Genomic DNA, 13301 nt, shown 5'->3' with positions numbered 1-13301 from the left:
ATGCAAGTTTCAGAGTGACCTCGAATGGGGTGTACCCAGAGAAGATTTGAATGGCCCTTCATAACTTTTGAAAACAACATTAACATCAGCCCACAGAATGTGGGTTGGAATTTATGGTGAGAAGGTAATCAAATCAAATGTCTGGCAAGACAATAATCTCAACATTCTCCATAGATTTAATAAGGCATAGGATTTCCTAAGAATGTTCAGAATGGGGCAGCCTGGGTGGCTCAGTGGTTTAGCGCCGCCTTCAGCCCAGAGCGTAATCCTGGAGACCCCAGATCGAGTCCCACGTCAGGCTCCCTGCATGGAGCCTGCTTCTCCCTCTGCTTGTGTCTCTGCCTCTCTCTCTCTCCTCTCTGTGTATTCTCATGAATAAACAAATCTTTAAAAAAATGAAAATATGATTTTAAAGCAGCTATTAATAAAATGCTCCAGTGAATAATCATGAATTTTGAAATAAAAGGTAAATTGAAATATATCCGTAAAGAAATAGGAAATATGTAGTAGAACCAAATGGAAATTTTAACGTTGAAAAATGAGTCTCTTTACCTTACCCTCTCTTACCCACACCCAAATTCCTTACTACATAAATTTGATTAAAAAAATGGAGATGACAGTAAAAATCAGTAAACCTGAAAGTAAATCAATAGAAATTCTATAGTGTGAACAAAAGAGAGGAAAAATATTGAAAAATAATGAACAGAGACCCTGGGACTGTTGGGCAATAACAAAAGGCATAATGTTTATATTATTGGAGTCCCAGAAGGAAGGGAGAGTATGGCTAAGAAGTATTACAAGAAATAATGGCTGCAAACTTTCCAAGTTTGACAAAATATATAACCTTATAGATTCAAGAATCTGTTATGTCAAACAAGATAAACTGAAACACACACACCCAGGCATATCATAACTCCCTAAAACTCAGGACAAAATCTTGAGAGCAGTCAGAGAGAAAGTGACACCTTACCTGTAGAAAAACTGTGATTCAAATGATAGATTTCTCAGCAGAAATCATGGAGGCCAGAGGAAATGTCATACCATTTTTAAAGTGCTGAAATAAAAGTGCAGAGTCTAGGATTTAGTGAAAATATCTTTGAGTGTGAAATTAAGATCTTCTCATATCATGTAAAACCAAGAGAATTTGAAGTGAACAGACTTGCTATAAAATAATTAGTTAAGGAAATTTCTTAGACAGATGGGAACTGACATAAGACATTTGTAATATCAAGAACAGACAAAGTGGTAAATATAATAGGCAGCTCTTCTTGAATTATTTAAAATATGGTTCATGATTGAAATCAAAGTAAAACCTTGTCTGATAGGAATTTTATAAAAAAGAAATATAGCCAAAATCACAATTGAATTAAAATGGAATACTAAAAAAGCAAAGGAAGGAAGGAAAAGCAAGGAATGAAAACAGAAGAATAAAAAACAGTGTAAACAAACCAAATATATTGGGAAACCTTAATATAATACAAACATCAATTATCATATTAAATATAAATGGTCTGAAGAAACTAAAAGAGATAGTCAGATTGGATTTAAACAGCAAGAAGCTAGAACACTTATAAATAACATATCCAAATAACAACAAACCTTCAAAATACAGAAGCAAAACCTAAAATAACTGAAGGATAAATAGACAAATTCACAATTATAATTGAGAAACCCAGCACTCCTTTCTAGGTAATACTGGTAGACAAAAAATCATCAAAGATATAGAAGAATTGAACCATCAACCAGCTAGGTTTAAAAAACATTTATATAGCATCCACTACATGCTAATTGGCTAAAATATTTCTAAATGAATATACAAGCAATGCTTTTTAGCATATTTTCAAGTTAAGCTGTGAAATGTGAATTAAATAATGTATTTGTGTCTTGCTAATATGAAATACAAGTTTATGTTTAGAACAACATTTTAATTATTTTTTATTAAAGATTTTTATTTATTTGACAGAGAGACACACAGAGAGCGCAACGGGGGAGCACCAAAGGGAGAGGATCTTCACTGAGCAGGGAGCCCAATGTGGGGTTTGATCTCAGGACCCCAGTATCATGATCTGAGCTAAAGGCAGATGCTTGACCAACTGAGCCACCCAGGTGCCCCTAGAACAACATAATAAAAGGCAGGAAAAAGTGGTAAAATATTTTCAAAGCTATAATGACTCAATGTGAAATAATTGAAATAATAATAACTTAAAAACCAGACAGCATTATCTTAAATATTTACTCTGTGCCAAGCACTATTCTAAGCACTTTATATAGACGAATTCATTAAATCCTCATTAGACATTGTTGAGGTAGTTATGGTTAAGCTCTGTAAAACACAGATAGTAATGAGATACAAAACTTGAATAAATTGGGTTAGATATCAAAATTTGAATTATGACAACAGTATCAAAAAATAAATAATAAAAAATAGCTTTTTTTGACTGAATATTTTCTGTGCATTCAACACTGTGCCTGGCACTTTGTTTCATTTTATTTGTACACTAGATTATATAATCCCCATTAGATAGGTGAGAAAATTGAGGCTTATTACAACGACTTGCCCATACATAATACTACCATCTAAGTAAAATATAGCAAAGCAAAATTCCAACCCCTGGTGTCTGTCTCTAGAATCCAAGCTCTTCATCTCTCCATTACTTTCTTTTTTTTTTTTTTTCTCCATTACTTTCTGAAGATACTCCATTTTATCCCGGAAGCAGCCCTTGCCTGTACTGGTGGCCATTCAGCAAAGCTGTAGACACTCATAGCCCTGCTCTTCAAAAGGCAGGGACTTCCCAAGGACTAAATATCCTGTCCTAGAGTAAGTTAGGGCTGGGTACAAATCTTGGAGACCTTAATTTTAGAAAATATGTTTCCTTATGGCTCTTGGCCTCTTTTATGCTCAGCCAAACATGTCAATGTTAAGTACAGGCCAGATCAAAATTACTTGACCCCACTGTTCTTTTCAAGGATTTTGATCCTTTTGGATCAAAGGAATAGATCTTTTTGAAGGATCTATTCCAAAAGGATCTATTATGAGCTACTTGATACATAGAATAAGGTTTATTTCTCCAAATTTGTTCTTTTTTAAATTAAACACTAAGACCCTAGATAATTATTTTTTAAAATTTATTTATTAGTTTTCATCATGATAGGTATACTCTCTAATCATTGTCCCCTATTTACCCCATCTACTCACCCACCTCCCCTCTGGTAACCATCACTTTGTTCTTTAGTTAAGAGTCTACTTTTTGGTTTCTCTCTCTCTCTCTCTCTCTCTTTTCCCTTTGATCATTTGTTTCTTAAATTGTATATATGAATGAAATTATGTGGAATTTGTCTTTTTTCTGACTTATTTCACTTAGCATTGTACTCTCTGGCTCTATGCATGTTGTTGCAAATGGAAAGATTTCATTCTTTTTTATGGCTGAGTAATAATACATTGTGTATGTATATCTTCTTTATCCATTCATCTCTTGATAGGTATTTGGGCTGCTTCCATAGCTTGGCTATTTTAAATAATGCTGCAATAAACATGGGGTGCATGTATCCCTTTGAATTAGTGTTTTTGTATTCTTTGGGTAAATACCCTGTAGTGCAATTCCTGGATCGTAGGATAGTCTATTTTTAATTTTTTGAGGAATCTCCATTCTGTTTTCCGCAGTGGCTGCATCAGTTTGCATTCCCACCAGCAATGCATGAGGGTTCCTTTTTGTTGACATCTTTGCCAATACTTTTTTCTTGTGTTTTTGTTTTTAGCCATTCTGACAGGTGTGAAGTTATATCTCATTGTAGTTTTGATTTGCATTTCCCTGATGATGAGGGTTGTTGAGCATCTTTTCATGTATCTGTTGGCCATCTAGGTATCTTTGTAGAAATGTCTGTTCATATCTTCTGCCCATTTTTAATTGGATTATTTGTTTTCTGGGTGATGAATCATGTAGGATCTTCTTATTTTTTTAAAAAGGATTTTATTTATTTATTTATGAGAGACACACAGAGAGAGGCAGAGACATAGGCAGAGGGAGAAGCAGGCTTCTACCAGGGAGCTTGATGCAGGACTCCATCCCATGACCCTGGGATCACGACCTGAGCAGAAGGCAGATGCTCAACCACTGAGCCACCCAGGTGTCCCTCATACAAATTCTTTATATATTTTGGATACTAACCCTTTATCAAATATATCATTTTCAAATATCTGCTCCCGTTCAGCATGTTGCCTTTTAGTTTTATTGTTTCCTTCACTGTACAGAAAACTTTTATTTTGATATAGTCCCAATAGTTAATTTTTGCTTTTATTTCCCTTGCCTCAGGTGACATATCTAAAAAATGTAGCTTGGGCCCATGTCAGAGATTACTGCCTGTGCTGTCTTCTAGGATTTTTATGGTTTCAGGTCTCACATTCAGGTCTTTAATACATTTTGAGTTTATTTTTGTTTTGGTGAAAGAAAGTGGTCAATTTAATTCTTTTGCATCCAGATTTGACTTTGATTTGATCCCTAATGCATCCAATCTGTAATATGTCAAATTACCTTCTTTCCTACATAGCATTTACCACTCTGTGTAATTACATATGTATTTGTGAAACATTCCTGTCATTCACACTTAGCTGTTTGTAGGAAACACTTCAATCTTACATTCTCAAGCTAAAGCTCTGAAGCTTGCATTTCTTGAGATTTCCATTATAGTTTTCTCAGTTTTTCTGACTTGGTACATTGAAACAAGAACAGACCTCTCACTTCAATAAATGCTTTTTTCTTTAGTCTATCTTAATTTAATATAAAGTTTTAAAATATCAGGTAGAATTTTTGTTGATATGAGTATGTATTTGTCCTTCCAGATGCATCTGTAATGCTGGAAAGGAAGATAGTAAGTTCAAAGCAGAGATTGGCCAGCTACCATCTGCTGCATTTTTGTAAATAAAGTTTTATCAGAACACAGCCGCACTCTTTCATTTAGGTGTTGTCTGTGTCTCTAATGCCAAAATAGCAGAACTGCATAATTGTGACACACCATGTGGCATGAAAAGTCTAGAATATTTGCTAACTGGTCTCATACAGAAACTGTTTGCCTACCCTGGTTCAGACATTAAAAGGCCCTGGTTAATTGATCATACTGGTTAAAGATCCCGGTAGTAACTTTTGGCTCTTCTTTCCCTGCAAAGGACATAGGAAAGTAGTCTACATGGCTATTATTAACAAAAAAGCAAGAGATAACAAGTTTTGATGAGGACATGGAGGAAAGAGAACCCTTGTGCACTGTTGGTGGGAATGCAAACTGGTGTAGCCGCTATGGAAAACAAAAGAGAGTCTCCTCAAAAAACTAAAACTAGAAATATCATATGATTCTAGGTATATACATCCCCCCAGAATGAAATCAGTATTTCCTCACTCCCTTCTTCACTATAGCATTCTTCACATTAACCAAGATATTAAAACAATCTATGTGGTTATTTAGGGATGAATGGATAAAGAAAATGGTGTGTGTGTGTGTGTGTGTGTGTGTGTGTGTGTACACATATACATATATACATACACAGTGGAATATGAGTTAGCCATAAAAAGGAGGAAATCCTGCCATTTGCAACAACATGGCTGAACTGGGAAGATGTTACACTGAGTAAACTAAGTAAGAGAAAGCAATCTTATGAAATGTATTTTTTTCACATCAACCTCATAGTTACATTCATTACTAGAATTTTTCTATAACTACTCTGATAAAAATCTTAAAAAATAGTTTCGTGGGATGCCTGGGGGTGGCTCAGTGGTTGAATGTCTGCCTTCAGCTCAGGTCAAGATCCCAGGGTCCTGGGATCAAGTCCCACATGGAGCTCCCTGCAGGGATCCTGTTCCTCCCTATGCCTATGTCTCTGCTTCTCTGTGTCTCTCAAGAATAAATATTTTTTTAAAAAAATACAGTTTCTTAAAAATGCTTTAAAAAATATTTGCAGACATTACCAATCAAATGTTTCAATCTTGATCAGTGAGAGGAAAGTGTGAGACTTTCTAGTCACGTTTTACGCATTGATGTGCTTGGCCACCACCAAGAAGACTCATTTATGCTCTCTCTCCTTATATTGTGTTTTCTAGGAGCCACTGAAGTTGTTTCCCATAGAGAAGCACTCTCTCATGGAGTGACTGGTTCGGTCTTCATGCAGTCATGGATATGGATAAACCATCGGTCTGGGGCTCTTTGAAACAGCGGACCAGGCCTTTGTTAATCAACCTAAGCAAGAAGAAGGTAAAGAAGAACCCAAACAAGCCACTAGACCTAAGGGCAAGGCGTTCTCTGGACCGCCGCCTCAGTCTCTCTGTCCCTGACCTCTTGGAGGCCGAGGCCTTAGTCCCAGAGGGGCGGCCTTACTCTGGGCCCCAGTCATCCTACACCTCAGTGCCCAGCAGCCTGTCGACAGCAGGGATCTTCCCCAAGAGCAGCAGTAGCTCCTTGAAACAGTCTGAAGAAGAATTGGATTGGAGCCAGGAAGAAGTGGGCCATCTCCATATGGTGGAAACAGACTCGGAGGAGGCCTATGCTTCACCTGCTGAGGACAGGAGGCCTTCCAGCAATGGCATCTTGGATCTGCTCCAGAAAACTCCTATTGGAGAGGATGCACTGGAAGAGCCAGAGGTGAGACCAGGGCTGGGCACTTTTCTGTTCCTTGTTCTTCTTTCCTCCTTTTGAAGGGTCCTTAGTGCCCTTGGAAAATTTCGTTAGGAGTTATTTTTGTGGTTATCTTGGCTGGAGAGAATGTCATTTATAAGAAATTTAAATCCAGGTGATATCGATTGCACCCACTGTTCCCATTTGTTTTAGGGTTGACCTCTGTGTATTTTAAAACTATTACAAATAACCTTTCTAGAGTACTTTAAGGCATTAAAAGCCCTATTGGATGAGTTTTCCTTTTTTCCATCTCTCTGGCAAAGAAATTAAAAGCATAACTTTTCCTCAAACGTTTTGCTTTAACTCTGTGAGTGTGTGTGTTTCTCTCTCCCAGCAGTGCTCAGTGCTACTGTAGACAAAAATGCATGCTAATATTGCCAAGAAATGTTTGTATATGTGTCTCCCTTTAACTGTTGGAGAGTTTCAACTTCCTATTTCACATGTATGTGTGTGCATTTATATGTGCTTATGCACATGTGTCCACACTTGCCTATGGACAGCTTCACTTGCATTCTCTAAAAAAACAAAAGGATAAAGACTGAAGGAATCAATGGATTCATTGATTTCACAAAGCTTTAATTTTTCAATAAGATAAAAGAGCCAAATACAATTATGAGACAAATTCTGTATTTCTTTTTTTTTTTTTTTTTAATTTTATTTACTTATGATAGTCATACAGAGAGAGAGAGAGGCAGAGACATAGGCAGAGGGAGAAGCAGGCTCCATGCACCGGGAGTCCGATGTGGGATTTGATCCCGGGTCTCGAGGATCGCGCCCTGGGCCAAAGGCAGGCGCCAAACCACTGCACCACCCAGGGATCCCAAATCCTGTATTTCTAGAATGAGTTTAATGTAAATTCAGCTACCAGATTACTAAATTGTGGTGATCGGTTTAATCAGTTCTTTTTTTTTTTTTTTTTTTAGTTTCCCATTAAGGGCACTAAAATAGGTTGTGGTGTTGAGGGAGGAAGTTAAATTTTTTTTTTTTAAATTCTGAGTTACTATTATAATCGCATACAAAGCTGGGTATTCAATTGGGATTTTTGGTTTACCTTAAGAGCCAAAACCTATTAATTATGTCATATATTTGGGTGTTGTTACGGAATGGATCATGGATATTTGGACGATGTTGTGACCAGATTCCTTTGGAAACATTACAATAAGGCACCATTAACCATTAAATGACTTAACTATCTTTTCCCATACCATTTACCTTTATGAAGTTCTTTTTGTAACAATGTTATGATTTATACTATTTATAAATTTGAAATGTCTTTCTACTAATCAAAACATAAATAAGGTGAATTATTAAAAATAACTCCTAATTCACAGTTCAGTGGAAAGAGGGTAACATGAAATTGGATACTGAAATTTATCTTCTTGTTACATTATTAACTGATTAGGAAAAAAATGGCTGGGTTTCGTGGCTTTGATAGACTAACACTCGCAGATTAGAATATTTTTTGGGGGGTTAATTTTTTTTTAAGATTTTATTTTTATTTAGGAGAGAGAGAGCACAGAGGGAGGAGCAGAGGGAAAGGGGCAGTCTCCCTACTGAGTAGGGATCCCTATGTGAGGCTTCTCCCAGGACTCTGAAATCATGACCTGAGCCAAAACCCAAGAGTCAGATGCTTAACTGAGCCACCCAGGTGCCGTGAAGTTGTTTTGCTGACTATAAATATTTGAATGCCTACTCTAACTCAGGCACCATGAAGGTTACGACTCTGAATAGAGATGAATAGAAAAGTGACTCTGCCTTCAAGTTATGATGTATTCAGAGTCAGTTTTATATAGCTTTAAAGGTAGTATAAGAGTTCAGCAGAACTATCTGTGCAAAACATCCAAGCCTTACCTCTTGGCAGCTTAGTGGATGGATGATATCACTGCGTGGGGCCTGACAGACATTCATGTGAGGCATTGTGCAAGCTGGTGTAGATTTGATAGATGTGGAAATATGGTGGACACAAGCCTGAAGTGTGGGTGGGGTATTTGGGGGTGGTGAGGTATTTTGCTGCACTTGACATGGAAGTTTGGGGAACATTCTGGTGTGATGTATGCTGGGAAGGATGGGCTGTGCTGACGGGCTGGTTAGTGATGGTGAACGGTTGGTTGGCAGATGGATGGTTGATAATAGTTACTTTCTCTTCTCTGGGCTGAATGCAAAAAATCTTGGAATACAGTTATTTTAAATAATTTTCCTTTTTAACTCACCCATTTAAAATAACACAAACTCCTTTAAAAAATAGATTTTATTTTTAAGTAATCTCTGCCCCAAACATGGGGCTCAAACTTACAAACCTGAGATCAAGAGTCATGTGCTTGATTGACCAAACCAGCCAGGTGCCCCCAAATGCCTTTTTTTGAATAAGAATATTTTGCTTCTTTTATCCTGTCCTAGGAAGTACAAGGTAGAAACTGAGACTGATCCTTCCGTGGCCATTTGAATGCCATGTATTTGCTTGGTTGTTTGTTTGGAGGAAGAGGATGGAGGGAATGGGCTGCAGCTAATTAGACCTATAGGATCACACATGATCAAGTCCATTGCTCTGCCTCCCCCCTTTGGTGCTCTCCTCCACCATATTGAGTGGGCTTCTCCCACTACCTAAGGATCCAGTTTATTACATAGTGTAGAAGTTAACCACTCTCTTGCTTATCTTTCCCACTAGGCTCCACAATTTGGTCTGTGGGTAGGTCTAGGGGAGTCATATCTAATTTATCTTTGTTTCCTTAGGGCCTTACTGTGTGCCTGACACAGCATGTGCTCAATCACTATTTCTGTATGAGGAAATCAGTGATAACCATGTGTGCACTCAGATTAGTACAGTTTTTGTTAGTATCTTTATTGTGAGTTCTCTTCAGTTTATTTCATTAGAGTCAATTTTTTTGTTGTTTATTGGGTTTTTCGGGGGGTAAGGGCTAGGGGTGAGGGTTAGGGGTTAGGGTCAGAAACATACTGTAAATGAAATTTCTTTTTGTATGATTTTACCTGAAAACAGACAAATGGAGACTTCTCAGCCTAAGTCCAATACTAGCTTTAAATCCGAATGTGTTCTCTGTTTTTTCAATGAAGATGGAAGTCCTGGTGAATCCATGTCATGTGAGTTTCGGGGTTGCTTAATTTGTATCTGGGATATGGGTCATCTCCTCTCTAATGAATAGTGGACAGGTTACTATCACTTTCATGGAATGAGGAAAGCAATGAGGAAGGAAGAAAGAGTTGGCATGTGACAAGCCTGATGTATACAAGGACAAGCAGATGTTTTCTGAGTATCCTTGGTATAGTTTGTTTTGTTTGTAGCTTTATAGAGTGAAGGTAAAGAAAGGAGCATCTGTGGTCAGAGTACCCACTGGCATTTGTCTTACATGTTTTATGTCTAAGGGTAATTTCAAGGCTGAGCCTGCAGTAGTGGGATGGGAAAAGACCCCAAATAATGGTGTTGTCTGAATGTTTTCCATTTTTTTCCTAGTTCTGCCAGGGTAGCAATGAAGTAAGGAATGGGCTTATAGTTATGGGGAAATGGAATGAAGAAACAAAGAATAAAATGAAGAGGGAAGAGGAACAAGGAATGTGAGAACATAGAAGCCACATGAAACCTTGAAATAGTCTCAATACAGGTGCTACAAGCAACCATAAAACCAGAATAGAAGAAAGTAGGTTTAGAATAAAGGATACATTTGCTTGAAGAGGATTCTCCAGACTTTCTCTTGGTCCCCAGATTCACACTGCATGTTCCACAGAAACTTGATCTCAACTCATTTTGAAAGAATTTTATCTTTCCGAAGGACCCTCACAGATGCAGACTGTTGTTTCTTGGCAGCATCACCGTTATTCATCTGGCCCCAGTAAAACACCTGTGAATGATGTGAATGATGACTGTTACACTTTCCTTGCTTTTCATGGTCTCTGATCTTCATTGATCCGTCTCACATCTGTCTTCTCCTCCCTTCTTCTCTTAAAGAAATCCTTTCACCCTTTTGAAATTTCACCCAGCTGAAATTCTTCTTCCCTGTGTGAATTTTCCTGACTGTACAATCAATATCTTCACCCTATCTTCGTTTACACAGCATTCCACGCTTGCTGTCATTGAATGCTAACCTCATTCTGCTTTTTTTTTTTTAAGATTTTGTTTATTTATTCATAGAGACACACACAGAGAGAGAGGCAGAGACACAGGCAGAGGGAGAAATGGGCCCCATACAGGAAGCCGGATGTGGGACTCGATCCCGGGTCTCCAGGATCACACCCCAGGCTGCAGGCGGCACTAAACCGCTGCGCCCCCGGGGCTGCCCTCATTCTGCTTTCCGTAGAAATCTGTAGAGGGAGAAAGGGTTTGGAACAGGTAGACGGGGTAGAGAAAGGAAGGCAAATTGATAATCGGCATAGCTGTCACTGTACGTACGACCCTGAGAAGATCACCAGCCTCCAAGACCTGTATTAACTGTCCAGTGACTATCTGGCTTGGAGGACTGACTCATGATAACCCAATACTCATGACACTAAGTTGTAAATGACAAATTGTGACTAATTTGCAATAGGAATTAAATACTCTATAGATTCTAATATTTATTTTGATGTAAACAGCTCACTGTTTCATTGTTGTCAAATTATTTGGGAAGTCAAATTGTAATCAACATCAACTTCATTGAAGTGGAGTGAACAATAATTATATCAGGGCCTGGGAATACTTTGGAGAATCTGTTGAGTATGTATTAACTCCCTGAAGTCAGACTACATGAGAAGTCACATAGAATCAGGAGATGGTTTTGTGAACACAAATCTGTACATGGAGAACAGAGAGGTTCTACACTGAATGGTGTCTGGTATGCCATCCATCTCACAATAGGGACTGAACTCCAAATGAGAGCTTGACATACTCATACTTTGTTTGCTTGGGCCAAGGACATCTGTATTCACATGCCAACCTATCTAGGCCATGAAGCCACGATTCTTAAAGTCCTGTGGGATAGGCTCTCTCCTCCCTCCATAGGGTTCAGGGGCAAGTCCAAACTTCTACCCACGCTTCCTTGCATGACCTCTCCATTTTTCTCATTGAAACATTATTTTTTAGCTGTATATTATCACTTTTAGTCAGGCTGATGGCCTTTCATGTAGCCTGGCAACCAGACTGCCTCCTTTGGATGACTTTGTATGTCTGGCCTCAGATGGATAAAAGGTGCTCTTACAGTTTTATTCTCCTTGCTGTCATCACCAGAACTTGGGCATGGGAGGTAGTAAAAGGCACCTTTTACTGCCTAAACCCTCTACCACCTTGTATTTAGTTGATTGTTTAGAAGTAGGCCTCTCTTGTTTAGATTGGAAGCTCCTGAAGAATAGACATGATGCCTTTTTCTTCCTGTCTCAGCTTTTTGCAAAACCTTGTTTATTTGATATATGGAGCGGGGGGAGGGAGGCAGGGCAGAAAGAGAACGAGAGAGAGAATCTCAAGCAGACTGCATGCTGAGTGAGAAGCCCTATGCAGGGCTGTCTTATGACCCTGAGCCCATGACCTGAGCTAAAACCAAGAGTTGGACAGTCAACTGACTGAGTCACTCAGGTGCCCCTGTGTGAAATATATTGACTTATGTTTCCCCATAGCTAATTTTCAAGCCATAGGCCATGCTAAGTAGTTGGGCTACAAGAAGTTCAGCTGGGTTGGGGAAGGTGATGATACATGGAGATCTGGGCAAAGGGATGGGGAAATTGGATGAGCTCTAAAGGAGTTCCTAAGTGTCAGATTAAATGTGGAGAAGCTATAATTAGGGAGATTCAGAGTAGCTTTTTTCTTTTCCCTTGCATTTCCTTCTCACTTCCTTCCCCAACACTTATTTTACAAGATATTCTCTCTCACCTTATAAAATCAAGTATTTAGAAAATAAAGTTACCTCTGTTTCCCATCCTCAGTGTTAATGGTGGAGTTAGAATAGTTCCAGATACTGGAAAAAATGACCAAGGATAGGATCTGAGGTGGTCATAGCCCCTGACCAGTGCTAGATGACCAGTGGAGGTGAGTGGTGAGTGGTCACTCAGCAGGTAGTCAGGAAAGGCTGGAAGAGAGAGGGCATATTGGCTAAGTCTCAGGTGAGTGGGGAGTAAAACTGAGTAGATAAGTTGCACGTGAAGTAAAATTTTATGGCTAAAAAAATAAAAGGCTCTCAGCCCAGAGATATGTGGCAGGCACAAGTACCTAACATGGACTCACTGCTGAGGCTATAGTGTGTTTATTAGAGTTATCATAGTTATTTTATCATTTCATTTCCCAGAATGGAATGAGGGCTGAGAAGGTTTAATGACTTATCTAATGTCATCAAGCTAGTAAGTGTTAGAGCTAAGATATAAATCCAGGATTGTCTGAATCCAAAGCTTGTGCATAAAACTCTGCACATCAGGAATTTGGAAATGTGACAACTTGGAGCTGGTGATCTAAAAAAGTTGGTAATCAAAGGGAGATTTTTTTCTAAGATTTATTTATTTTAGAGAGAGAGAAAGAAAGACCATGCATGCACAGAAGTAGGGATGGGGGGTGCGCAGAGAAAGAGGGAGAGAGAGAATCCCAGCAGACTCTCTGCTGAACTCAGAGCCAAGATGCGGGGCTCAATCCCACCACTCTGACACCAAGACCTGAGCCAAAATCAAGAGCTGGACAC

The 13301-nt window shown here is 38.6% G+C and overlaps 1 protein-coding gene across 7 annotated transcripts in view; it reads left to right on the top strand.

The window, feature by feature from the left end:
• The window catches only part of MCTP2 (multiple C2 and transmembrane domain containing 2), a 241489-nt gene that overhangs the window by 44964 nt on the left and 183224 nt on the right, over positions 1-13301 (top strand). For all 7 annotated transcript variants that reach the window (XM_072737201.1, XM_072737205.1, XM_072737203.1 and 4 more), the window contains exon 2: positions 6087-6624. In XM_072737201.1, the coding sequence (XP_072593302.1) occupies positions 6157-6624 (468 nt within the window). In that variant the 5' untranslated portion in view covers positions 6087-6156. The remainder of the gene's footprint in view (positions 1-6086; positions 6625-13301) is intronic.

This window comes from Vulpes vulpes, chromosome 14 (assembly GCF_048418805.1).
Source record: "Vulpes vulpes isolate BD-2025 chromosome 14, VulVul3, whole genome shotgun sequence".
Taxonomy (NCBI): domain Eukaryota; kingdom Metazoa; phylum Chordata; class Mammalia; order Carnivora; family Canidae; genus Vulpes; species Vulpes vulpes.
The sequence above is the reverse complement of the archived record's forward strand: the minus strand, read 5'-3'. Positions and strand labels throughout refer to the sequence as shown.